This window comes from Tupaia chinensis, unplaced genomic scaffold (assembly GCF_000334495.1).
Source record: "Tupaia chinensis unplaced genomic scaffold, TupChi_1.0 Scaffold143906_1, whole genome shotgun sequence".
Taxonomy (NCBI): Eukaryota; Metazoa; Chordata; class Mammalia; order Scandentia; family Tupaiidae; genus Tupaia; species Tupaia belangeri.
In genome coordinates this window covers 943296-969383 of record NW_006203757.1, presented here as the reverse complement: position 1 = coordinate 969383, position 26088 = coordinate 943296, and the positions used below count along the sequence as shown (strand labels likewise).

The following is a 26088-nucleotide window of genomic DNA, read 5'->3' as shown; positions in this document are numbered from 1 at the left end:
GCAATCCCTTCTCCTCCATTCTCCTCTCGGGATCTTGGGCACGCACGCACACGCGCCCGGCGTGAGTTTTAAGCCACCGGGTCCGGGACACGAACCGCGGTCGACTACGTGGGAGTCCAGCGACATAGCCATTACGCTAACTGCTGGTTCCCAACAGTGTAATATAGCTTTATAGGATTTTGAGGGTTTTTTTCTGAGGTTTTTGGCATATGCACTTGCCGTAGAGGGAAAGTGAGAAATCACCTCGTTGGGGGGTGGCCACACCATAGTCCCTCTCCATTTTCTCTCAGGATTTTGGGCACACACACACACGCATGCACATGTACCTGGCGTGATTTTTTTAAGCAGCTGGGTCTGGGACTCAAACAGCCATCAGCTATGTGGGAGTCCATCACCTTAATCACCACACCACCTGCTGATCTCTGTAGGAATTTTTTAAAAATAATTATTTTATTAATTTTATTTATTATTACTATTTTCTTTTTAATTTGACCAGAGAAAGAGAAAATGAGGAAGCAAGCCACCAGGTTTGGGACTCGAACCGTGGTTGGCCATGTGGGAGTCCAACGCTCTAACCACCACCCCACCTGCCTTTGTGGTTAAAGCCTCCCATGGTGACTGTGGATGAGCAGTTTCTGGCTCATAGGAATTTTTTTTAATGTTAAGTATTTTTCATGAGCCCTAATCTACTTTTTAAAAAATTTTTGCTATAGTTGTATGTGCCTACCAGAGACAGAAAAAGTGAGAAAGTTTACCCCCCAGAGGGGATGGCCATGCTGCAGTTCCTTCTCCATTTTCCTCTCGGGATTTTGAGCATATATGCACATACACCCACCATGTTTTTTCGAGCTGCCAGGCCCAGGACTCAAACCTTGCAGTTGACCATGTGGCATTCAGCCACCTTAACCTCCATGCCATCTGCTCGTTCTGTGGATTCTATTCTTAATGGGTTCATACAGTGTTTTTTCAAAAGGATGTCCCAGTTTATTTAATCATTGTATTGTTGAACATTTAAGGTGCTTTTTTTTTTTCCGCTATTATAGACGACAGGACTTTAAACATCCTTCGCACAAAGATTGTGTGGGTCTGTATTTCTTTCTTTCCTTCGATTATATTCCTAGAAGTGGCATTTTGGCCAAAGGGTATGCACATTAAAGTCCTTTGATAGAGATCAGCTTCCGTTCTTCATTTGTGTCTGTCTTGCATGGAGTTGCTTCTCTATTTTCAAACCCATTTCTCTTTTGCCACGGTTTTCTCCTTGGCTGTGACATCTTCACAGGGTTGCTTTCCCCAGGGCCTCTCGACTTTTCCACGCAGGTTTTTTTTTTTACTTAGTAGTCTTTGTATCCAGAGTGTGCCCGTAAATCCTGCAGGGTGCTTCGATGTGCTCAGGTACGAGCTATTACTGTGTCTCTGTGGTTGCTAGCAGCGGTGGCCCTCGCTGCTCCTAGGCTCTCTGCAGGGCTGGCAGTGGGACCTGCCTAGTGAGGCGGCCCTGCCCTCCTCTTCAGCTGGGCTGCTGCCCTTACAATGTGCATCTCCCCCCCAGCTGTGGCCCTTCCAGGGAGGATCGTGGGCAGAGCAGTTTCTGGTAACCCACAGCCTCTCATGGTTCCAGTCCTATGGGCTTAAATCTGAGATTATTTCTTTTAGCCCAGATGCAGCATATAAATGCATAATCAATTAGTGTTCTCCATGAATATTCCTGATGTCTACTCTGTTACATCGTCTGCCTTAGACCAGGGATTTGTTTTAGGCTTGGCATGGCTCAGAGGTGATGAGGATGAATGAGAGAAAGAGAATGTCAAGTTTGAAGAAGTAGATGAGAAGACCAATACAACCTAGATATGTGAAATACAGAGGGATGTGACCCAAGCTTCATTTCTTTGTTCTGATGTCTACTCTGTTACATCGTCTGCCTTAGACCAGGGATTTGTGTTAGGCTTGGCATGGCTCAGAGGTGATGAGAATGAACGAGAGAAAGAGAATGTCAAGTTTGAAGAAGGAGATGAGAAGACCAATACAACCTAGATATGAGAAATACAGAGGGATGTGACCCAAGCTTAATTTCTTTGTTTTATTTTCTTTTTTTGAAAAAAGAATTATTTTAATTTAACTTTATTTATTTACTTATTTTAATTTGAATAGTGGAGGGGGAAGAGAAAGTAAGCCACCAGGTCTGGGACTCACACCGCAGTTGGCCATGTGGGAGTCCAGCACCCTTAACCACCATGCCACCTGCCAGCCCTGACCTAAGCTTAATTTCTATGTGCTGGCACCAGAACTTTCCAAGGACTCCAAACTTGGTCCCTCAATCCGAGAGCAGAAACTTCCTACAATGGACAAGTCTTTGGTCCCTTTTATCTGTCACGTGTGGGGATGAGCTGGAGAAGTGTGTATGGGTCAGTGTGTGTGCACGTGTGTGTTGGGAGAAGCGATCTGAAATCAGGCTGCTTTGCAGTTGGGAAAGTAAGGGGAGAGCTGAGATGTGACTCACCTTCCACATCGAGAGGAGCTCCTGAGTCTCTGCTCTTCTCAGCTATTTCCGGGTCATTGTAAATAGATGACTGTTACCATGTAAAGCTTGTTGTTTTAATTTAGTAACCGTGTGCATTAGTCGAGCTGTGAGCCAGGTTCCTTACAAAGTACTTTATGTTCATGGCTTCATCTCATCTCTTCCAAAACTCTGCAAGACAGGATTCATTCCTACTCTATAGGGGAGAGACTGAAGGTTTAAAAATATGCCCAGGGACCAGCAGATGGTGTAATGGTTACATCATTGGACTCCCACATAGTTGACTGCAGTTCAAGTCCCAGAGCCGGGGGCTTAAAACTCATGCTGGGCACGTGCGTGTACATGCCCAAAATCCCAAGAGGAGAATGAAGGAGAAGAGATTGCCCATGGCTATACCTCCTGTGTGTGTGTGTGGGGGGGGGGAGTGTGATTTCTCGCTTTCTCTCTGTCTCTCTCTGGCAAGTGCATGTGCCCTATAGCAAAAATCTTGCTTTAAAAATAATATGCACACCCCCGTGCACACAGCTGTAAGTGCTGAGCTGTTTCGATATGGCACTCAGAGCAGCTCTGCTGTGGTAGGCTTCTCACAAAAAGTCAAAGATTGGTCATACTACAGTTGGCAGTGGCCAGGGTCTAAAAAGAATTAAGGTTTGAACTGGAGCATCCCCGCAGCTGCTGTTCCTTATTCTTTGGGCACCTTCCGCAGCAGAGAGAGTCATCGTTTTCATTTCAGCTCATGGAGTGCTTTGTCGTTCACATTATCGTGCAAAAGCCCTTTTGTGGGGTCCAGTGAAGATGGTGGAGCTTCCTGCTTCCAGCCTCTGGACAGCTTCCTCATGTGTTTGCACGAAGCAAATTGTGCTAAATTTCTCCACATCTAGACCAAATTCTCTCTTCAGCTTTGTATTCATTCTACTTGGAATACCTCCCCGCTACAGAAAGCTTTCTCTTTGCGCTGGGTCTTTGGGGTTTACCACATACTGATTAGGAATGAGTTGGGGACCTGTTTGCAGGTTGTTCCATGCATCAGTCTGAACCAGGCCCCATGTATGTGGTTTTATGTCTGTAGTAACACTTGGAACTTGGCGTTCCTGGCCTTACACATCTGTTAACTGTATTCATTTTCCTTTAACATCTCTTGATTATGGAGTTCTAGAGAATGTAGATAATTATGAGGATGAAAATAAAACTCCTCATTAGCCTCACTGTCCAGGAGCATAAACCCCGTTAACATTCTGTGGTATTTTAAATTAGGCTCTTTCTTCTTTCACTTCATTCTACAATCGGGTTTTCCCCTTGCCATTAAACTTTTCTTGAAAAGACTGTTTTCTAATCCCCGTCAAGGATTCCATTTTATGGTTACTGTCTGATTTATTTATTTAACTAATTGCTATTGCTGGGCATTTTAAACAACACCATCCTGCAGAGGGTCTTCCTTCCTGCTGTAAGTTATCCTGATGGAGGGCCAAGAAGTTCAGATACGTGTCTGCCATTCGTTAACGAGTGTGAGCATATATAAGAAGCTCAGTGGTGGGGCCGGCAGGTGGCGTGGTGGTTAAGGCAGCTGGACTCCCACATGGCTGACCATGAGTCCTGGACCTGGCAGCTTGCTTTCTCACTTTCCTTCTCTGTCTCTCTCTGGTCAACCTAAATGAACAAATAAATAAATAATGACAATGAATAAAATTAAATAAAATAATTCTTAAAACAAAAATACAAACAAAGAAGAAGCAGCACAGTGGCACGGTTAGGGCAACTGGATCCCACATGGTCAACAGCACAATTCAAGGCCCAGGCTCAGTGGCTTGAGAAACACACTGGGTGTGTGTGTGTGTGTGTGTGTGTGTGTGCGTGCATGCATGCGTGTGCATGCCCAAACCCCAAGAGGGAGAAATGGAGGAGAGTAGATTGCAGCATAGCCATCCTCCTTAGGGGTCCCCATCCCCACCTCCTCATGAGCACACATACCTTCTGACAAAATTTTTTTTTAAAAAAATCAGTGGTGGTGGTGCAATCAGTGACACCACAATGATCCAGACAGCCACCCACTGCCGGAGTTCCAGCCCTGGCTAAGCGTTTGACAAGTTTCATTTTACCCAGTCCCCACTACAACCAGGTGAGGTACTTACTGTGCCTACTGAGGTACTTACTAGACAGATGAGGAGACGGAGACCCTGAGATAAACTTCCACGTTCAGCCATTGACTTGATTTAAAGCCACCTCTGTTTTACTCCAAAGACTCTTCTTTAAAAAAAAAAATAATAATTTATTTTTATTATTACTTTAATTTGACCAGAGAAAGACAGAAAGTGAGAAAACAACTCACCAGGTCCAGGACTCGAACTGTGGTTGGCCATATGGGAGGCCAGCATCTTAACTACCACACCAACTGCCAGACCCCCCAAAGACTCTTAACTAGAATCTGTGTTTTGGAGTCAAGAATGGGACTCAGTTCCTATTCCAACACTCAGCCTTGTGCCTGTCACTTAATCCCCTGGTGCTTGAATGTCTCATCTATTCCAAGGGGAAAATGGGAGAACCTGCCCAGTGCCTCTCCTAGAGTTAACACGGGGGTCAAACGTGAGAAGCCACCCAGCTGGGAAGCTACTTCTCACTTTAATTGCTCCAGCCCAGTCTGACAGAAGAGGACATTTTCTGATCCCAGCATCACCATGGTACCTTTTGGGTTAACCCACTGCCATAGCTACCTCGCGAGGTATTTTCCTTTTACAGTCCCACCCTCACCTCCGGTCCCTTTAACAGTGAACCTCCGCTACCACATAGCCACAGAGGCAGGATGGTGGGTGGACAGGACATCCCTAGCCTGACGCTCTGTATTGGAGCGTGTTATCTTTGGCCAGGGTGATCTGTTTTTTGGAAAAGAGCAGGGAGCACCCTGCTGAACAGGCGACATTGACAAATCAAATCTGTCCCTCCGTGCCTGCCTGCTGGGTTTACATTTCCTCTGACACGTGCAAAAGGGCCCCCTCCCACCCTTTGCCCCTGCAGCTTCTTTTCCATGTAGCCAGCTCCAGCATGAAACAAGCACCCACTTCCTCACTGCATTATCTGTGTCTGTTACGGCCGTTGTTTTAGCTGCCAGCAATTACAAGCTTTGGATTGTCCACTCCTTACCTAGGCGGATTCCCTCATGGAACCTCTTGCTTGCCCCAGAACGTTTTCTCATTTCTGTCCTAGAATCCTCACCCCCAGGGGATGTATGTAGCTGTTTCTGGTTTTATGTGGTCCCACCCCTTACAGTGGGCCTCTCCTACTTACTGGGGGGCATTCGGCAATGCCTGAGATGTCTGGGTTGTCACAACCGGGATGGGGGTGCTGCTGGCCTCTAGGTGCCACTAAAGACCTTCGGTTGCAAAGAAGAGCCCCCACAATAAGGAATTTTCTAGTTCAAAAATGCTCGTGGAAGCAAGGTTGAGAACACCTGCCATGGACTGAGAAGTAGCCTGGCACTCATCTGTGTGGGCAAATGTCCCGCACCACGTGAAGACAAGCAGAGTGCAAGATTGGTTAGAATTGGGGGCATTTGGGGTGACACAGCTCAGACCTGGGTTGTCATTCTGAGATTATGCCCCCCCCGGCCACCTGGGTTTAAATTCTGGAGCTTTATCTGTTAAGATAATTATCAATGTATGATCTTCAGCAAGATGTCACCTTCTCTGAACCTCAGGTTTCCCCATCTGAAAAATGGGGCGGAAATATCCTTACCTCGGACCAGCAGGTGGCATGGTGGTTAAGGCGCTGGATCCCACATAGCTGACTCCGCGGTTCAAGTCACAGATCCAGTGGCATGAAAGACACGCCAGGCACATGTGCATGTGTGCATGCCCACAATCCTGAGGGGAGAGAAGGGATTGCGGTGTGGCCATCCCTGGGGGTGGGGTGATTTCTCACTTTCCCGTTCTCCCCAGGAAGCACGCGTGCCCTATAGCAAACAACTAAAAGAAACAGAGACCTTATCTCTCAGTCCAGCAGGGCTTTGAAGCTCCCCCACAGTGCCAGCGTACAGCAGCTTGCCTTCATGAGGCGAGGGGTGTTGAGGCCCTACTGTGTTCCGCTGCTGCTGAGCCCATCAGTGAACAGAGCAGATGTACCCCTGCCTTCCAGGAGCTTGCGTTTCATTGTGTCTCATGAGAGGCATGGTGGAAACAGAAAAATAAAGCAGAGAGGAGGACAGCAGAAGGCTGTGACCACTGTCCTCTCCCTTCAGCTTCCACTTCTCACAGTAGTCACGTGTTCCCCAGACCCAGCCCTCTCTCACAGTTGTCCTGATGGCCATAGGGGAGGAGCTTGTGGTACACGGCCGTCATTGCAGAGCACCCTCTGAGGCCCAGCCACTGTCCCCAAATGAGCCCAGCAGCTGCCCCTTCACGGGGCCAACCAGCTGCCGACCACACGCCTGACCAGCATTCATTATTCCTCTTTTGGATTCTTTCTGGCAATAGCTTCCCCGTTCCAAACGGAGCAAGGAAAGGCAAGATGTTTGTTTTAATCTAGCCTCTCTGAGTACACGTGAAGTTAGATTGGTCAGACATCAACCCCTGAGCAGATGTAACCTCTCTCCTTAACTCAGTCTAAATTCCTGGAGGGTAGGCTCGGGCTCCCAGCTCACTGGGCCCTCCCCACAATGTATGACTTGCACTAAAACTGCAGGGGCAGCCCCCACAGCAGGAAGAGCTCAGGTGTCGAGACCAAACAGATCTGGTCTGTAATCCTACCCAGGCAAGTGCCTTAGCCTCGGCAGCCTCAGTTTTGTCATTGGTAAAGTGGGAACAAACACCCGCCTTGCAAGGCGGCCGTGAGAATCAGAGGGAGGGAATCAGTGCTTCTCAGGAGCAGGCACACGGGGAGCCCTCCGCTCTCTCCCACAGCCCAACCCAGCAGTCACTCAAGAAGCACAAGACAGGGAATTCTTTATTATGCTTTTAAAGGATTATTTATTTAATTTTTATTTGTTCCTTTATTTATTTTAATTTGACCAGAGAGAGACACAGAGAAAGAGGAAAGTGACAAAGCAAGCCACCAGGTCTGGGACTTGAACCATGGTTGGTCACGTGAGAGTGTCCAGCACCTGCAGAGAGGAGGACAGCAGAAGGCTGTGACCACTGTCCTCTCCCTTCAGCTTCCACTTCTCACAGTAGTCACGTGTTCCCCAGACCCAGCCCTCTCTCACAGTTGTCCTGATGGCCATAGGGGAGGAGCTTGTGGTACACGGCCGTCATTGCAGAGCACCCTCTGAGGCCCAGCCACTGTCCCCAAATGAGCCCAGCAGCTGCCCCTTCACGGGGCCAACCAGCTGCCGACCACACGCCTGACCAGCATTCATTATTCCTCTTTTGGATTCTTTCTGGCAATAGCTTCCCCGTTCCAAACGGAGCAAGGAAAGGCAAGATGTTTGTTTTAATCTAGCCTCTCTGAGTACACGTGAAGTTAGATTGGTCAGACATCAACCCCTGAGCAGATGTAACCTCTCTCCTTAACTCAGTCTAAATTCCTGGAGGGTAGGCTCGGGCTCCCAGCTCACTGGGCCCTCCCCACAATGTATGACTTGCACTAAAACTGCAGGGGCAGCCCCCACAGCAGGAAGAGCTCAGGTGTCGAGACCAAACAGATCTGGTCTGTAATCCTACCCAGGCAAGTGCCTTAGCCTCGGCAGCCTCAGTTTTGTCATTGGTAAAGTGGGAACAAACACCCGCCTTGCAAGGCGGCCGTGAGAATCAGAGGGAGGGAATCAGTGCTTCTCAGGAGCAGGCACACGGGGAGCCCTCCGCTCTCTCCCACAGCCCAACCCAGCAGTCACTCAAGAAGCACAAGACAGGGAATTCTTTATTATGCTTTTAAAGGATTATTTATTTAATTTTTATTTGTTCCTTTATTTATTTTAATTTGACCAGAGAGAGACACAGAGAAAGAGGAAAGTGACAAAGCAAGCCACCAGGTCTGGGACTTGAACCATGGTTGGTCACGTGAGAGTGTCCAGCACCTTAACCACCACGCCACCTGCTGACCCCAGAATTCTTTATTATTGTTATTATTATTACTGTTGTTGTTATTATTATTATTTTATTGCTAGAGGTCCTGCATGCTCACCACGGGGTGAGGGCATATACGAACTAGCCCGTTGATGAGATATGATCACACCAGAATATTTTTTCTTCCACTTCACCTTCCCACCAGGATTTAGAGAGCTTGCACATGTATGCGCTTGTGAACACATACACGCATGCACATGCACCCAGCATGGTTTTTAAGCCACCAGGCTGGGATTCAAACCACAGTCAGCCATGTGGGAGCCAGGTTTTTAGGCACAGCACTGAACCACTATGCTACAAGGCAAGCCCAGGAATTCTTTTCTTTAATTATTTAATTATTTATTTATTTTTAGAGAGTTTTTTTGCTATAAGGTGTGTGCACTTGCTGGAGAGACAGAGACAGAGAGACAGAAAGTGAGAATTCACCCCTCAGGGGAGATGGTCACACCACAATCCCTTCTCCTCCATTTTCCTCTAGAGATTTGGGGCACGCGCACACGCGTACCTGGAGTGAGTTTTATGCCACCAAATCCAGGACTTGAATCGCGGTCAACTCTGTGGAAGTCCAGTGATGTAACCATTATACCATCTGCTGGTCCCAAGCCCAAGAATTCTTAATGACAGAGCTCAGTGCTTTTTTTTTTTTTTTTTTTTTTTTGCCATGCTGCAACAGAAGAAAATCTCCAAGTCTCTGGGAAATGTTTCTATTAATGCATAAAAGTAAGCCTGATCTTCTGTTCAGAACATGAAATTCAAATCAAGGTACAGTTGTTTTGCTTATCAGGTCAGTAATAATGCCTTGTTGATGAGAGCGTGAATAGAATACCCATCATGTGCCTGTCTGGGGAATAGCACATTGAACAGCCTGCTTGAAGGTCAACTTGGCAGTACACATTAAACATTAAAATGCCGATACTTAGACCAAGGATTTGAACGTAAGGGATCCGCCTTACAGAAATGTCAGCACCGACCCACAAGGCATGTTTACTGAGGCACTTTTTGCAATAGCTGGACATGGAAAAGCTTTCATTCCCATCAGTTAGGGACTGACCAAGTCACTGTGATCCATCAGACTGTGGGATACTAACTCTGCAGCTATTAAAAAGAATTGAGGGGACCAGCAGTTAACATAATGGCTATGTCGCTGGGACTCCATGTAGTCAAACACGGTTTGAGTCCCGGACCCAGTGGCTTAAACTCACGCCGGGTGCGTGTGCGTGCGTGCCCAAGATCTCGAGAGGAGAATGGAGGAGAAGGGATTGAGGCATGGCCATCCCCCTTGGGGGGTGATTTCTCGCTTTCTATCTCTCTGTATTTGTCTCTCTGGCGAGTGCACATGCCCTATAACAAAAACCTCTCCAAAAAAAAAAAAAAAGGAATAAAAAGGAATTGAGAGGTCGTATTGGCTAGGTCTCTGGACTCCCATGTAGTCAACTGCCATTCGAGTCTCGGACCCGGTGACTTAAACTCATGGCGGGGGCATGTGCATGTGGGCCCAAGATCCCAAGAGGAGAATGGAGGAAAAGGGATTGCAGTATGGTCATCTCCACCACCCTACCTCCCCCAGGGGTGATTTCTAACTTCCCCTCTCACTGTCTCTGTCTCTCTCTCTCTTTTCCCTGCTCTCACATGTACCCTAAGGCAAAAACCTTTAAAACAAAACAAAACAAAAAAAAAAGAGTTTAGGGTGAAGGAAATGTTTTGGAACTAGGTGGAGATGGTAATTGTACAATATCCTATACATTCTGCCACTGAATTTTTTTTTGAGAGGTTTTCGCTATAGGGCGCGTGCACTCGCCAGACAGACAGAGAGAGACATAGAGACAGAAAGCGAGAAATCACCCCCCAGGGGGGATGGTCACGCCGCAATCCCTTCTCCTCCATTCTCCTCTCGGGATCTTGGGCACGCACGCACACGCGCCCGGCGTGAGTTTTAAGCCACCGGGTTCGGGACACGAACCGCAGTCGACTACTTGGGAGTCCAGCAACATAGCCATTACGCTAACTGCTGGTTCCCTGCCACTGGATTTTTCACTTTAAAAAAGGCTAAGTTTATGTTATGTGAATTTCAGCAAAATACATATTTTTAAAAGAGTGAGTCTTATATATTCGCATATTAGGAAAGATACTGCTGAGTAAAAAGAGAAACAGTCTGTTTTCTATGACTATTACCAAATGAAGAGAAAAAATTTAGATCTAGGACAAAATGTATAGTGATTAATTACCTCTACAAAGTCGATGTGGGACATAAAGACACGTACTTAATTTTATACACTTTAAAGTTAGTAGAGAAATTACGTTCAAACTGGTAGGGGAAGTCCGAAGTTGGCGAAGGACTAAAAACGCAACAAAGGAGGCAGTTGATTTTCTCAAGTGAAAGTGGAAACTGGGTCTCATGTCGCATTTTTGTTTTTTGCGCTTTTCTTTCTTTTGGCTTTTCAGGCTGCCATCAGCACCACAAACTGGCAAACTGTGTGGAGTGAATTACTCGATGACTCACCACGCCTCGTTTTTTGACCTTTTAGTGCCTGGGGCTAATTGATTCTGAGTACTGGGATCTGCATTCATTTAGTCTGGGTACTGTTTATTAGGGAGCGTTTTTAAGAGCTCGGAAGGATTTGCAGGGTACCATTAGGGAGCTGTGAGTTTGTGCAGGCACGGGCTTGATCTCCTGCGGCAGGTCGGTCAGCGAGCGTGAGCTCAGCCATGAGCCCGGGAGCTCACCCACACCTGCGCCGGCCTGAGGACCTGTGTGGCTAGTTGCACACAGAGCTGCCTTCCTGCCTACAGAGGTCCTGGCGTATACCCTGACATCCTTTGGAAGTTTCTTTTTACATTTTTCATAAGTCATAAATTTGTAAATTGGGACAGAAATTGCCTATAATGTTTTTTTAAAAAGGTAGACTTTTGTAGCATTCCCTTTATATCTTTGCTCATGCACATTTTTGCATAATTATAGTGTTGACGTACACATTTCAGTCTTGATTTTACTGCAATGTACCTAACAGGGATTTTAGGGGCCGAATAGTGTTGCAGTGGTGATGCCGCGCTCTGCGAGGCTGAGCCACATGGGAAGGTTCTGAATTGGCTTCCGATACCCCCCTGCGTATGCTGGGGGTACATGCGTGCCTGTGATTGGGGCTGGCTGGGGCTGGGGTAGGTCATGGTGTGGAGACGGTTGGGGATGGTTGTCTCTCTCTCTTTCTGTCTCTCTCACTTATGGGAAGAGATCTTTTTTTAACAGAAGAAGAGAAATTTTTAGTTTAATTATCTCAGAATTGTCTTAATGGCTAGATACTATTCCATTAGGTAGATAATGATAGCTTTTTTTTTTTTTTTGAGAGATTTTCACTGTAGGGCGCGCGCGCTCGCCAGACAGACAGAGAGAGACATAGAGACAGAAAGTGAGAAATCACCCCCCAGGGGGGCTGGTCACGCCGCAATCCCTTCTCCTACCTTCTCCTCTCAGGATCCTGGGCACGCACGCACACGCGCCCGGCGTGAGTTTTAAGCCACCGGGTCCGGGACATGAACCGCGGGCGACTACGTGGGAGTCCAGCGACATAGCCATTATGCTAACTGCCGGTTCCCGATAATGATAGCTTTATTCCTAATGCCCTTGTGTTGAATAGCTCTCTTAAAATTACATTGTTTTCTTTTCTTGGGCCAGTTCCATAGCCTTAGTGATTACGGGAACTGAGTCCCACATGGCAGTCGTGGTTTGAGTTTCAGCCCCAGCAGCTTGAAAACCATGCTGGGCACGTGTGCATGTGTATGTGCACGCCCACATTCCAACAGGATGGAGATGGAGGAGAAGGGCTTGTGGCATGACCATGCCTTTTTTGGGGGTAATTTATCCCCGCTTCTCTGTCTCTCTCTGGTGAGCACTCATGCCCTCTGGCAATTAAAGAGACTTTCTTTTCTTAATTTTTTTTTCTTTTTCTTTCTTTCTTTCTTTTTTTTTTTAGAGCAAGATTTTTACTATAGGGCATACGCACTTGCCAGAGACACAAGGAGAGACAGAAGAAAGGTGAGATCACCCCCCGGGGGGGATGGCCACACCACAATCCCTTCCCCTCCAGTCTCCTCACAGGATTTTGGGCATGCACACACATGTACCCAGTGTGAGTTTCAAACTGCCGGGTCTGGGACTTTGATCATAGTTGGCTACGTGGGAGTCCAGCACCTTAACCACTATGCAACCTGCTAGTCCCGTTTTCTTACATTTATTTGTGTGAAATCAAAATAATTAAGGGCCAGCCAGTCGCATGGTGGTTAAGACAACTAATCTCACATGGTCAGCTGCACAGTTCAAGTCCCAGACTTGGTGACTTGAAAAACACACTAGGAACATGTGTGTGTGTATGTGTGTGTGTATGTCCCAGTCCTGAGAGGAAAGTAGAGGAGAAGGGATTGCAGCATGGCCCTTCCCTTTGGGGTGGTTTCTCTCTCTCTGTCTCTCTCCCCTCCCTTCTGTCAGTACTTGCACCCTGTAGCAAATTTAAATAAATAACGAAAGCTACCTTAGACTGTCTTCATGCTGATGGCTCATGTGTCACATGCAAAAAGTATTTCTGTCCTCAGGAAATTTATAGTTAAGAGGCAATAAAATGTGATCACTGCAGGACCAGCAGTTGGCGTAATGGCTATGTTGCTGGACTGCCATATAGTAGACCACGATTCAAGTCCTGGACCCAGTGACTTAAACTCACGCCAGGCACATGTGCATGCATGCCCAAGATCCCAAGAGGAGAATGAAGGAGAAGGGATTGGGGCGTGGCCATCTCTCATGGGGGGCAATTTCTTGCTTTCTGTCTTTCTGGCAAACACACGCGCCCTATAGCAAAAACTCCCACCACCCCCAAAAAATGTGATCATTGCTATATCAGGTGTGTCCAAATAGCTGTGGGAGATGAGGATGTGAGAATGTAAGTGAAGCCTTCTTAGAGGAGGTGCCCAGGACAGGTAGGAAATACCTGCTGTGAAATGAAAAACCCATTTCAGGAAGAGAAGGTTGCTTGAAGAAGGCACAGAGGGATGGCAATGTATGGTACATCCAGGGAACAGCAGATAGTTTAATATGGTTAGAAAACAGGAAGCTCGTGGGTGAATGGAAGGATGGAATTCAAAATATGTAGACCGTGGTCAGATTATAAGAGGCCTTCTGCGCCTAACTGAGGAGTTGAAACTTTATACTGAAGGCTGCAGGGAACCATGGTAGGGCATATCTGCTAAATAAGAATATGGTTTTTGAGCATAACAACATCTCATTACTTTGGCCAAGTTTCCAATAAATGTAGTGAACTCTTCTGGACAAGGCCCTCGACTTTCCTCCCGATTACCCATCGTGCGAATGCACTGAGGTCTCATATCATATTTCAGCCACAAGGGTGGGCTTTGGGTGGTTAGATCATATCCGACTCTACTGAGACCTCTTTGGAAAATAAAAATATAGCTCGGGGGGCAAGCAGGTGGCATGGTGGTTAAGGCACTGGACTTCCACATGGTCGACCACGGTTAGACTCCCAGACCTTGCAGCTTAGGGGTCACACCAGGTGCAAGTGTGTGCATGCCCAAAGGCTCGAGAAGAGAATAGAGGAAAAGGGATGGCAGGGTGGCCGTCCTCCATGGGGGTTATTTCTTGCTTTCTGTCTGTCTCTCCCCAATGGCACCTGCCTTAATAGCAAAAACCTCTCTCAAAAAAAAAAAAAAAAAAGAGAGAAGACAAGACCTCGGGAACAATCCTCATGTGATGCCAGGATGATACTTCATGTATATGCATTAGTCAGGACTTTCTGAGAATCCCAACTGAGATACATGTAAATAGCAAGAGGAAGGTACCAGCCTATGTGTCTAGAGGGGCTCTGCTGGCTTCAGGTTCAATGGGATCCAGGGGCTCCAATAGTGCTGGTGAAGCTTGCCTCTTTCCTCCCTCCATCAGTCACTCTCTCCATCCTGCATTGTCTGTGTTCCCTTATTCCCTCCTACAGCCAACAGATTCCTCTGTGTGATGGGGAGGGGGACAGGGTAGCAGCAAGAAGCTCCCACAATCCCAGAGGAATAAAGACTTCCCCCTTCTTCTATCAGTCATGTAGCAAATTACAGGGAATCCTTGCTCATCCCTGAACCAGAGCTGTGGAAAGTTCTGGTGGGTCAGGTCTTGGGGAGCTACCTGAACTGTGTAAAATGGATACCAAGGATAAAGGGATTTGTTCTTAGAAGGCAGAGAAAGGCAGGAACGCTGACCAGGTTTTATTTCTTTTTGGCTGTTGTGTTCTGTTTCCTGGTTTTAGACAGGGTTTCACAACGCTGAGCTCCTCCTGCCTCAGCCACCTAAGTCACTGGAACTACAGGTGTCTCCAGGGTGGGCTGGGAATCAAGCCTGGCTCTGGAGTGTCACCCAGTGCACTACTGCAGCTGGGCCCAGATGTTTCTGTGGGGTTTTCGGTTTTGTTTAAAGGCCATCCACTGCTGTCGCTCTTTGGTCTTCTAAAGACAGACGATGCCCACTGGCAGAAAAAGTAGACTCCTCACTTATCTGAGGGCTCCTTCATGCTGAGCTTGGCCTGACCCGTCCTTGCCTCCCAGAACTGGATGCTCCCAACACGTGCGCGAAAGCAGGCCCTGTCCAACTTTGCTCAGCAGAGGCCGGGACCATGCCCAGCCTTCCCAAGGCCTTGTCGTCTTTCTCTTGCAAGCGTTTCCTGTTGTCAGCAGCCGGATCTACCCGGTGGTGCCGCAGCTCCCCTGACAGTTTGTTTTTCCTCACTGTTTAGCGCTCCATTAGCTTCCGCCCCGTCCTTGCCTCCCAGAACTGGATGCTCCCAACACGTGCGCGAAAGCAGGCCCTGTCCAACTTTGCTCAGCAGAGGCCGGGACCATGCCCAGCCTTCCCAAGGCCTTGTCGTCTTTCTCTTGCAAGCGTTTCCTGTTGTCAGCAGCCGGATCTACCCGGTGGTGCCGCAGCTCCCCTGACAGTTTGTTTTTTCTCACTGTTTAGCGCTCCATTAGCTTTCCGCAGCGAAAGCCGCCCTGACATTCTCGGCCCCCGACCCTGGTCCAGAAATGCCGCTCCCTCAAGCACAAAGCGGAGGGACAGCAAGCTGTGGAGCGAGACCTTCGACGTGTGCGTCAATCAGATGCTTACGTCCAAGGAGATCAAACGCCAGGAGGTAAGCTCGGGACCCAGGCAGCCCGTGTGGCCGGAACAAAAACTGGTGCCGGCGACAGCCACGCCATGGACTGCGCCTCTGTCTGCAGATCAGCTCTCCGTGGCCTGTGTAGGAGGGGAGCACCCACGGTGTCAGACCCTGTGGAAGGAACAGAAACAGCATCCACTTTTACAGTAAACTGACGTGAAAATCTGAATTTAAAATAACGTAAGACCAAGTGTCTGGGAAATTCACAAAACTAGGGTTGACAGGTGGTATGATGGTGAAAGGCGCTGGGCTCCCACATGGCTGACCGCAGTTTGAGTCCCAACACTCCCACATGGCCAACTACAGTTCAAGTCTGGGACCTGGTTGCTTGCTTTCTCACTTTGCCTCTTTCTCTCTCTGGTCAAATCAAAATAAATAAATGAATAAGTAAATAATTAAATAGGTAGTTGTTAGGAAAGAAATTCAGGAAAATAATCATTTTAGTTACATTTCAATAGCAGCTTCATGAATATTTTTAAATACTCAGTTCAACTTTGATTCAGCTTTATAGAAAACTTCTTTTTTTTTTTTTATTTTGTTTGGGTTTTTTTTGGAGAAGTTTTTGCTATAGGGCTTGTGCGCTTGCCAGAAAGAAACAGAGAGACAGAGATAGAAAGCAAGAAATCACCCCCCAGGGGGGATTGCCATGCCGCAATCCCTTCTCCTCCATTCTCCTCTCAGGCTCTTGGGCACGCACGTACTCGCGCCCGGCGTGAGTTTAAGCCACTGGGTCTGGGACTCAAACCACAGTCGACTATATGGGAGTCCAGCAACATAGCCGTTATACCAACTGCTGGTCCCTGGAAAACTTCTTTTCTATGAAGGGTAATTTCAGTCCCTGTAAGCTTTCCGTATCAATAGCTCTAAATGGCTGTGGTAATATTGCCCTTTACAGAGGGCTTGCCATGAGCCAGGTCACACTAACTCTTTGCATGTGCATCATCTGGTAAGGTCCTTGGCGTATCTTTTTCCTTTCTTGTTTTTTATTTGTTTATTTTTTGTGAGAGCTTTTTACTGTAGGGCGCGTGTGCTCGCTGGAGAGACAGAGATAGAGCAAGAAATCACTCCCAGGGGGATGTCCACACAGCAGTCTCTTCTCCTCCAAGCTCCTCTGAGGATTTTGGGCACGCACGCATGTACGTGTGCTCGGTGTGAGTTTCAAGATGCCAGCTCCAGTACTCGAACTGCAGTCAACCACATGGGACTCCAGTGCCTTAACCACTACACCACCTGCTGATCCTAGAATACGTAATTTTTTTAAGGGACCGGCAGTTAGCGTAATAGCTGTGTCGCTGGACTCCCATGTAGTTGACTGTGGTTCGAGTCTCGGACCTGGTGGCTTAAACTCACGCCACGCACATGTGCATGCATGCCCAAGATCCCGAGAGGAGAATGAAGGAGAAGAGATTGTGGCATGGCCATCCTCCCTGGGGGTGATTTCTTGCTTTCTGTCTCTCTGTCTCTCTCGGTCTTTCTGGTGAGTGCACTCGCCCTATAGCAAAAATCTCCCCCACCCCCCAAAAAAAAATAGAGTACTTGAAAATGTTCTAGGTTCTTTGACTCAGCATTTCTTTTCTAGGAATGTAAAAGCCAGGCCAACTTGTACCCAGGAGAAGTGTAAGATTATTCATCACAGTAGTGTTAATAGCACTCGTTTAGAACAAGCCTAGACACTTCCTACCAGGAACTGGTTAAGTAACGAGTGTCCATACGTGATGCTGTGCAGCTGCAGAAACACACAATGAAGGGCTGATGTGTGTGTGGGTAAAGCAAAGTGCAAAGTAGGATATGAGATGTGCTACCGTTTATAAATAGGAAGGAAAAGTGAGTGTGTGCTCTTGTGTGGGCACACGGAGTGTGTAGAACCAAAAGCTATTTCTGGAAGGATACCTGGGGAATTGGCAACATTGTTGCCTCCTGGGTGAGGAACCGCATAGCTAGGAGGAGGTTGCCATCTGCCCCTTTGTGTACCATAAATTATATACTATGTTGATGTATATATAATTGCCCTCAAAAACAGCACTTGGTACTAAAAACAATCCTGTGGAAGAATGTGGCAAACTCTCAACAGTGGTTAAGGAGATGGTATTATGGGTGATTTAAATTTTTCTTCTTTTTGTTTTCCTGTATTTTCCCAAGTGTTAACATGTACGTGTATAGCATCCAATCTGGGACCAGCAGATGGCGTAATGGTTACTTCGCTGGACTCCCACATAGCTGACAGATGAGCCCTAGTAAAACAGACGTACAAGGAAATCTGAGGAATGAACCATAAAAGGCTAGTGACAGACCGTCCTATGCCACGCACAGTTTTTTTTTTTTTTTTAATTTGTTATAGGGCACATGCATGCTCCAGAAAGAGAGAAAGAGAGAGGGAAATCAAGAAATTAACCCCTGGGGGGAAGCCACACCACAGCCCCTTCTCCTCCCCCATCCTTTCTTTACTTGGGGTGTGCATGCACACACACTCGCCGTGTTTCTCAACACCAGGTCCAAGACTCAAACCACACTGAAGGCCATGTGGGATCCAGTGCCTTAACTACCACCCCTCCGGCTGGTCCCTAACCACATAGCATCGTTTTGGTTAGTGACTGGCCATATGTACAATGGAGGTCCCATAAGATGATACTATATAGCCAGTATGTAGTCAGCTGTCCCATCTCGGATCGTGTGAGTACACTCTAGGGTTCCCGCACAACAACACAATTGCCTAAGGATGCCTTTTTTTCCCCAAAGAATTATTTTATTTAACTTTAGTTAGTTAGTTATTTTAATTTGACCAGAGAGGGATAAAGAGAGAGAGAGTCAGAGGGAAAGCGAGAAAGCAAATCACCAGGTCCGAGACTCAAACCATGGTTGGCCACATGAGAGTCCAGCGCCCTTAACCACCATGCCACCTGTCGGCCCCAAGGATGCCTTGCCTAGGTATCCCCATTGTTAAGCAGTGCACACTTGTGTACTGAGCCAATCCACTTTCTGGTTTCGATAATGCACTGTAGTTTTGCTCCCAAGAGTGGCATCTGGGTGACAGATGCACAGGTCTTCCTGGTTGCATTTTCGTGTTCCGTACCTGGCGGCTTCCTTTCTCGCTTTCCCTCTCTCTCACTTTCTGTCTCTGGTAAAATTAAAAAATCATTTTAATAAATAAGATAAAATAATTTAAAAAAAAAAAAAAGATTTGCCAGGAGATTCCCAGATGAGAGCAAAAGAATATTCTTCACATCATAACACTTTATTTTATGACGACTCCCACAGCCAAATTAGAAACGGTCCCTTTATACACTCATGCACTCAGCTGGCTCCTGTCATTTTATTTATTGTGCCTCATAGGGCTGAGAAGTCATTTAGAGCGAATTAACGTCACTGAATTTTATTTAGAGTAGTAAAACATTGGGTTCTTCTTACAATCACAGCCTCAAGACAGTAGGTGATTGGAATAAAGCGTTCTGCCTAGATTCACCTTCTGTTGAGCAGAAGGAAGACAAACTGAGAGCTCCAGTAGTAATACTGCTACGTCAGGACCAGCAGTTAATGGAATGGCTATGTTGCTGGACTCTCATGTAGTCTACCACGGTTCGAGTCCTGGACCCGGTGGCTTAAACTCATGCCAGGCACATGTGCGTGCGTGCCCAAGATGCCAAGAGGAGAATGGAAAAGAAGGGATTGTGGTGTGGCCCTCCCCCCGGGGGTGATGTCTCACTTTCTATCTTTCTGTCTCTCTCTGTCTTTCTGGTGCATGCACCCTATAGCAAAAAACGCTCAAAAAAAAAAAAAATTACTGCTTTATCAATTACTGAGAGCGCACTCCGAGTCACTTCCTATGATTGCCACTCACCACAGAGAGGAGGAATCCATGGCCTGAGCTGTAATTATTTTACCTAAAATAGTTTCCTCTCGTTTGACTGCGTCAGAGTTCTGTAACGTGAAGGAATGACTTGTCGGGTTGGAAACGCGTGTGGAACCTCTGTCTCCCACAGAGAAGCACGTTATGCAGACACTTTTACAAAATCTTTTTTTTTTTTCCCCCCGGGTTTTAGCCACTAGCTGCATTGGCCTCCGGTTAATTTGATAGTCCTTTGTGCAGAGGGCTGTGTGTGCCGGGATCGGTCCTGTGTGGATTCGGCCTCATAAATGAAGGTCAAGTTCAGCGAACGTGTCCTGCTTTTACCTTGCAGGCGATCTTCGAGCTCGCTCAAGGAGAAGAAGACTTGATAGAGGACTTGAAACTAGCAAAAAAGGTAAGTGGAAATCTTGCAGTCTGAGTCATTTCATAGTTTGTTCTTTTGAGTAATTTCATAATCCCGAGATGCTGCTTGGTGAGCGTCCTCTGTATGACTAAGACGAGTCTTCAGAACTTGGGAAGAACCTGCCGGCACAAAGCAGGCGCCGAGGGAAGTGGCTCCCAACCAGAAGGCAGAGGAGCCCCCTGGGCCTGGCACCTTTAAGGGTTTCTCTTCCACATCTCTCTCTCTCCTTTTTTTTTTTTTTTTTAAGAATTATTTTATTTAACTTTATTTATTGATTTATTTTAATTTGACCAGAGAGGGACCCAGTGAGAAAGAGAGAGAGAAAGTGAGAAAGCAAGCCGCCAGGTCTGGGACTTGAACTGCAGTCGGCCATGTGGGAGTCCAGTGTCCTCAACCCCCTCGCCGCCTCAGCCCCTCTTCCACATATCTCTGATGCACCTCAGAGAATGCTTCCTTCCAAATCAGAGGGGTCCATGGAGGCCTGGCTTTCTGTGTGTCCCGTGTTCTGGAAGTCTCACTGCCAGGGTCTTGTTTTTGGTGGGAGAGAACGGGTGGATGTCTGGAACAGGAACAGAGTGCGTCCTAGTGATCAAAGCCATCTGAGTCTCAAAAGTGGGCACGTGTAAAGGAATTGCATGCTATCTTGTAAGTTAGGGTCTTTTATATAGAAACTTGTTTTTAAATCAGCGTTAAGTGTGGGAGAGGAAGAAAACCCTTGCCTCGTAGTGTATAGGTTGTGTGTGTGTGTGTGTATTTTCAATTGCTAGAGGGCATGTGTGCTTGCCAGAGAGAGAGAGAGAAAAGCAGCCTCCAGTGGGGTATGACCATACCATAACTCCTTCTTCATCCCACCCCATTGGAATTTAAGGCATCCAAGCACATGTACCTGGTCTGTTCTTCGAGTTCTTGGGGCCAGGAATTGAGCTGCAGTCGGCCATGTGGGATCTAGTTCTCGTAACCACTATGGTACAGGGCCAGCCCATAGCAGGTATTCTTGATAGCAAACCTTTCTCAAAAACCCTTCCATTCTAGAGGCCAGCGATTAGCGTAATGGCTACGTCGCTAGACTCCCATGTAGTCCACCATGGTTCAAGTCCCGGACATGGTGGCTTAAACTCATGCCGGGCACATGTGCGTGCATGCCCAAGATCCCAAGAGGAGAATGGAGGAGAAGGGATTGCCTCGTGGCAATCCTCCCTGGGGGGGGTGGGGTGGTGATTTCTCACTTTCTGTCTCTCTGGCAAGCATACACGCCCTATAGCAAAAACCTCTCAAAAAAAAAAAAAAACAACCTTCCATTCTAGTGCCAGCAGGTGGCATGGAGGTCAAGGTGACTGGGTTTCATATGGCCAACTGCACAGCCTGAGTGCCGGACCCGCAGCTTGAAAATCATGCTGGGCATGTGTGTGTGTCAAATCCAGAAAGGAGACGGGAGGAGATGGGTTTGCAGTATGGCCACCTCCCCCAGAGGATTCTTATTCTCATTCTCTCTCTCTCACTCTTTCTTTCTCCTCCCCACCCCCAAGCAAGCATATGTGCCCTATAGCAAAGCAAAAAGCACTTCTATTTCTGTGACCCTCCCACCCCGACTCTAAGAGCTGGAAGCTGAAATCCACTCACCAGATATTCACAGCCTTCTCAAAGAGTCACGGGGTCAGAAGCATGCCCTCTTTTTTTTTCTGGGGGGGGGGGAGGTTTTTGCTGTAGGGTATGTGTGTTCACCAGAAAGACAGAGAAAGACACAGAGAAAGAAAGAGAGAAATCACCTCCCAGGGGTGATGGCCATGCCGCAATCCCTTCTCCTCCATTTTCCTCTTGGGATCTTGGGCACGCACACACACGCACCCAGTGTGAGTTTAAGCCACCGGATCCAGGACTCAAACTGTAGTCAACTATATGGGAGTCCAGCAACATAGCCATTACAACAACTGCTGGTTCTGGATGCCCTCTTCTTTTAAAGTTCCTTAGTCCAACTTCCTGTCAATCTCAAGACTTACTTCTAGCATTCTTGAGAGACAGCCATCCAATCTTTGCTTGGATAGAGCCAAGAAATTGGTTGTAGGCAGACAGAAATGAAAGAGATTAGAGGGGCTGGCAGGTGGCATGGTGGTTAAGGACACTGGTCTCCCACATGGCCACTCGTGGTTCAAGTCCTGAACCTGGTGGCTTGCTTTCTCACTTTTTCTCTCTCTTTCACTCTCTCTTGCTCTCATTCTTTCTCTGGTCAAAAATGTAAAAATAAAGTTAAATGAATTCTTTTAAAAAATAAAAGAAAGAAAGAAATGAAAGAGAACAGAGAAAGCATTTATCTCTGGGAGACATCACCCAGGTCTGATGGCCACCTCCTCCTTCCTGCATCAAAATGACCCAAAGCTGGAGTCAAGCGGCATGGTAGTTGAGGGCACTGGACTCCCACTTGGCCAACCATGGTGTGAGTCCCAAACCTTGAGTCTTGCTTTCTCACTTTCCTTCTCTTTCCACAGCAGTATGCCAGTTGCTGGGGAGAGCCAAGTCCACCCCCTCCTTCTGGCATAGGATGCTCTCAGGAGGCTTTGCAGAGACAACTCACTTCCCTACTTCCTGGTTTAAATGTTTGCTTCCATCTCTTGCCCTCCCTCTGCAGGCCTATCATGACCCCATGCTGAAACTCTCCATAATGACAGAACAAGAGCTGAATCAAATTTTTGGAACACTGGACTCTCTCATTCCTCTACACGAAGGTATACCGCTGTCCCAATACGAGTCGTGACGTGTAGCCTTCATCGCGTTGTCTAAGAGTCAGGGATTATGTAAGACTGTGAATAACTCAGAACCTACTTCCAGCCCTGTTCAGCTTCAGGTACCTGACAAAGTAAACATCCTGTTTGTTTTTTGCCAGAACTCCTTAGTCAGCTTCGAGACGTCCGGAAGCCCGATGGCTCGACTGAACACGTGGGTCCCATCCTCGTGGGCTGGGTAAGAGAAGCTCTCCATTCTTGGCTGAAGATAAATTTCAGTAATTGAAGTGGAATTTTAGTTTAGCTAGACTTTTTTTTCTCTTTTTTTTTTTTTTGAGGGAGGGGGGAAAATACTGGTTTCACATCATAAAGAAAACACAATGGCAAAATTCTGGTGGGGCAGCAGTAAAATGCATCACTCTGCAAGGCTGACCTACATGGGAAGGTTCTGGGTTCATGTCCCGAAACCTCTCTGAGTACACTGCGTGCACATGGGCCCAGATCTTGTGGCTGACAGGGGCTGCAGGTGGATCACAGTCTCAGACCCTGTTGGGGTGCCCTATCCCCCTCCTCTCTTTCTTTCTCTCTCTCTTCCCCTCTCACTCATGGAAGAAAGAAATAAATAAACTTAAAATTTTACTTCTAGTAAAATTATAATTATATGTAAATTCTTTTCCAAGCATGAAAATAATTTTTTTCAATTATGAATTTCCTGCATTTAAAGATAACATGGCCTTGGAGCCAGCAGGTAATTTAGTGGTCATGCCTCTGGATTCCCACATGACCCACTGCGGTTTGAGTCCTGGACCTGCTGGCTTGAAAATTATTCTGGGCACGAATGCAGGTGTGCCCAAAATCCTAGGAGGAGCATGGCAGAGGGAATGCAGTGTGGCCATCCTCCCTGGGATGGGGGATCACTGTCTGTCTGTCTGTCTGTCTCTCTCTCTCTCTCTCTCTGACGACTGCCTGCACCCTATGGCAAAAACAATTTAAAAAAAACGATTATGTGGGCTTTTTTACAATAAAAAAATCTCCTGGTCAAAATATAATTCCATGGGACCAGCAGTTAGCCTAATGGCTATGTCGCTGGACTCCCACGTAGTTGGCCGCAGTTCGAGTCCCGGACCCAGCGGCTTAAACTCATGCCAGGCGCATGTGCGTGCGTGCCCAAGATCCCAAGAGGAGAATGGAGGAGAAGGGATTGCGGCGTGGCCATCCCCCCTGGGGGGGGATTTCTTGCTTTTCTATCTCTTTGTCGCTCTCTGTCTTTCTGGCGAGCGCACACACCCTATAGCAAAAGCCTCTCCCCCCCCCAAAAAAAAAGTATAATTCTATAAACAAGTAAATGCTGCTAATATTTGCCATAGAGGTGATCCTAAGTAACTCCGCAGGAGTTACTAATTAAAGAAATAAGCTGTCCTCTTCTGTGTGGCCTAGGGCTGAGTTCCTGTCTTACTGGGTGCATCGCAGTGTTCTTTGGTTTAATTACTTTGGACAAGACACTGCAGTTTCTATTTTGCCATAGTCCCCACCACTCCTTGTTGTATACATCCTTGTTTTCTTCTGTGAGCACGGGAGTTTTCTACCACAGCGCCCGGTGTTTTCTAAAGCAGGTCGCTGGATGATATCTTCTAGACAGGAGGGGGTTTCTCATCCCTCTGACCCACACTGCACACCAGAAAAAATAGGCAGGCGTACCACAACTGCACATGTTGGAAGCCACGTCACTGTTTGGTTGTAAATCCCACTGTCACTGAGCGAGTTCTCTTTATCCCCTTACCTTTGTATTTTAACCTTCCTAAAACCTTTCAGTGCCCGTTCAGGGCAGAAAGGTGTAACATTGGTAATGCATGCTTCTCCGTTACTGCCTTGGTCAAGAAACTTTGAGAGTTCCATACGTAGACAGCTTTAGTTCAGGAGTCAATTTTAGCTCGGAGGCCAAAATATCCCAAGGGTATCTGAAAGGCAAGTAATGTTCTAACATGAATAATTTAGAAAATGGGCCTTAATATTTTAGGAGAGATCGTTCCTCTGACATTTTTGACTTTCATTTGCGTATGAGCCACGGTAGATGTTTTAGCTCCTTCAGCCCACAAAGAAATGTCTTCATACAGAGTCAGCCCAGTAGAGACAGAGACAGTGAAATGAGGAGAGGGTCTTCCTCAGTGTTCTTCAATGGCTTGAGTCTGTGGGCTGCTTTGAGGGGAATCCAGTGGGGACAGTCAGGCCACACGATAGACTCCGCAGGGGGTGACCGGTCTGTTTGTGATGAAGTGACACTATAAAAGAAGCTACATGGTTTTCCTTAAACATCATATGCAAATTTGTGCCAGGGGTAAAATTGGAGGCATTTACCTTATTATCTTCTTTCTGAAATAAACCCTTTGCGTCACTTTTTATTAGGAAACTGGTTTGCTCTGGGGCGGTGTTTAGTCCTTTTCCATACATTCTCAAAGGAACTGTGGCCCTGTGAGCTGCTGTCTGGACCCTTCAGGCACCCATGGAGACCTGCAACTTGAAGAGTGCCTGAAATTGAACAACTCACCCGTTGTTATCAGGCTTCGTGAGAATGGCCCTTGTTTATTTCCCTCTTCTAACTACAGCTGTGGCCACGTGAGTGGGAGCTGTAAACCAGGGGGTACATCTGTGCGAGTTCTGGTCTTTTTAACACAACTACATAAACATCTTAGTGGACTTTGAATGAGAAAAGTCAGAGCCCATTCGACCCATGAAAAATGGATTTATTTTTTCTCCCCCAAAGGAAAAAAGTGAAAAACACCCTTTTAAACAAGTGAGTCTCCCAAGTGACACAGCTCTGGCCAGTCCTTTTAACCTTAGAATGAATCAATTACTTTTACTTTGAAGACTTTAAATAGAGTGGTTGTTTAGGGTTTGGGGGTTGTTTTTCCTTTTCTTTTCAGGGAACTAGCCTGGTTGCTGAGGTCAGTGCCCCCCTCAGTAACAGGAACGGATTGATCCGAGTGAGTCCGCCTTCCCTATCATCAAGAAAGAGCTTTCCAAGTGACTGATCTCCGCGCTAAGATTGTTTCAGTAATCAAATAATTTATAAGCCCTTTAAGGCATAAGTTCTCGTGTTAATTTGGGTTCTAATTAAATTTTAATTCCAAAGACAGAGGGCACATGGAAGCAGAAAAGTAGATTTGTTCTCTCTTTTTACAATGTTAGGGAGATAGAATTTCTAAAGATGGCAAAAATATTTCCCTTGCAAATTCTTTTTTTTTTTTTTTCTTTAATACAGAGACTTGTATGCAGTGATCCTCCTGCCTCAGTCTCCCCCGTAGCTGGAGCTATAGGCTCACACCACAGTGCCTTTTAGGGTGGGCTGGAAATTGAGCCCGG

General features: G+C 46.9%; 1 protein-coding gene and 1 pseudogene across 3 annotated transcripts in view; one reads left to right on the top strand and one right to left on the bottom strand.

Moving 5' to 3' along the window:
- Nucleotides 1–13911, bottom strand: part of LOC102479707 (protein FAM204A pseudogene) — an 18244-nt pseudogene extending 4333 nt beyond the window's left edge.
- Nucleotides 1–26088, top strand: part of ARHGEF3 (Rho guanine nucleotide exchange factor 3) — a 207100-nt gene that overhangs the window by 162278 nt on the left and 18734 nt on the right. For all 3 annotated transcript variants that reach the window (XM_027767068.1, XM_006165351.3, XM_006165350.3), the window contains 5 exons: nt 15342–15351; nt 15577–15737; nt 19940–20002; nt 22635–22731; nt 22890–22966. In XM_027767068.1, the coding sequence (XP_027622869.1) occupies nt 15342–15351; nt 15577–15737; nt 19940–20002; nt 22635–22731; nt 22890–22966 (408 nt within the window). The remainder of the gene's footprint in view (nt 1–15341; nt 15352–15576; nt 15738–19939; nt 20003–22634; nt 22732–22889; nt 22967–26088) is intronic.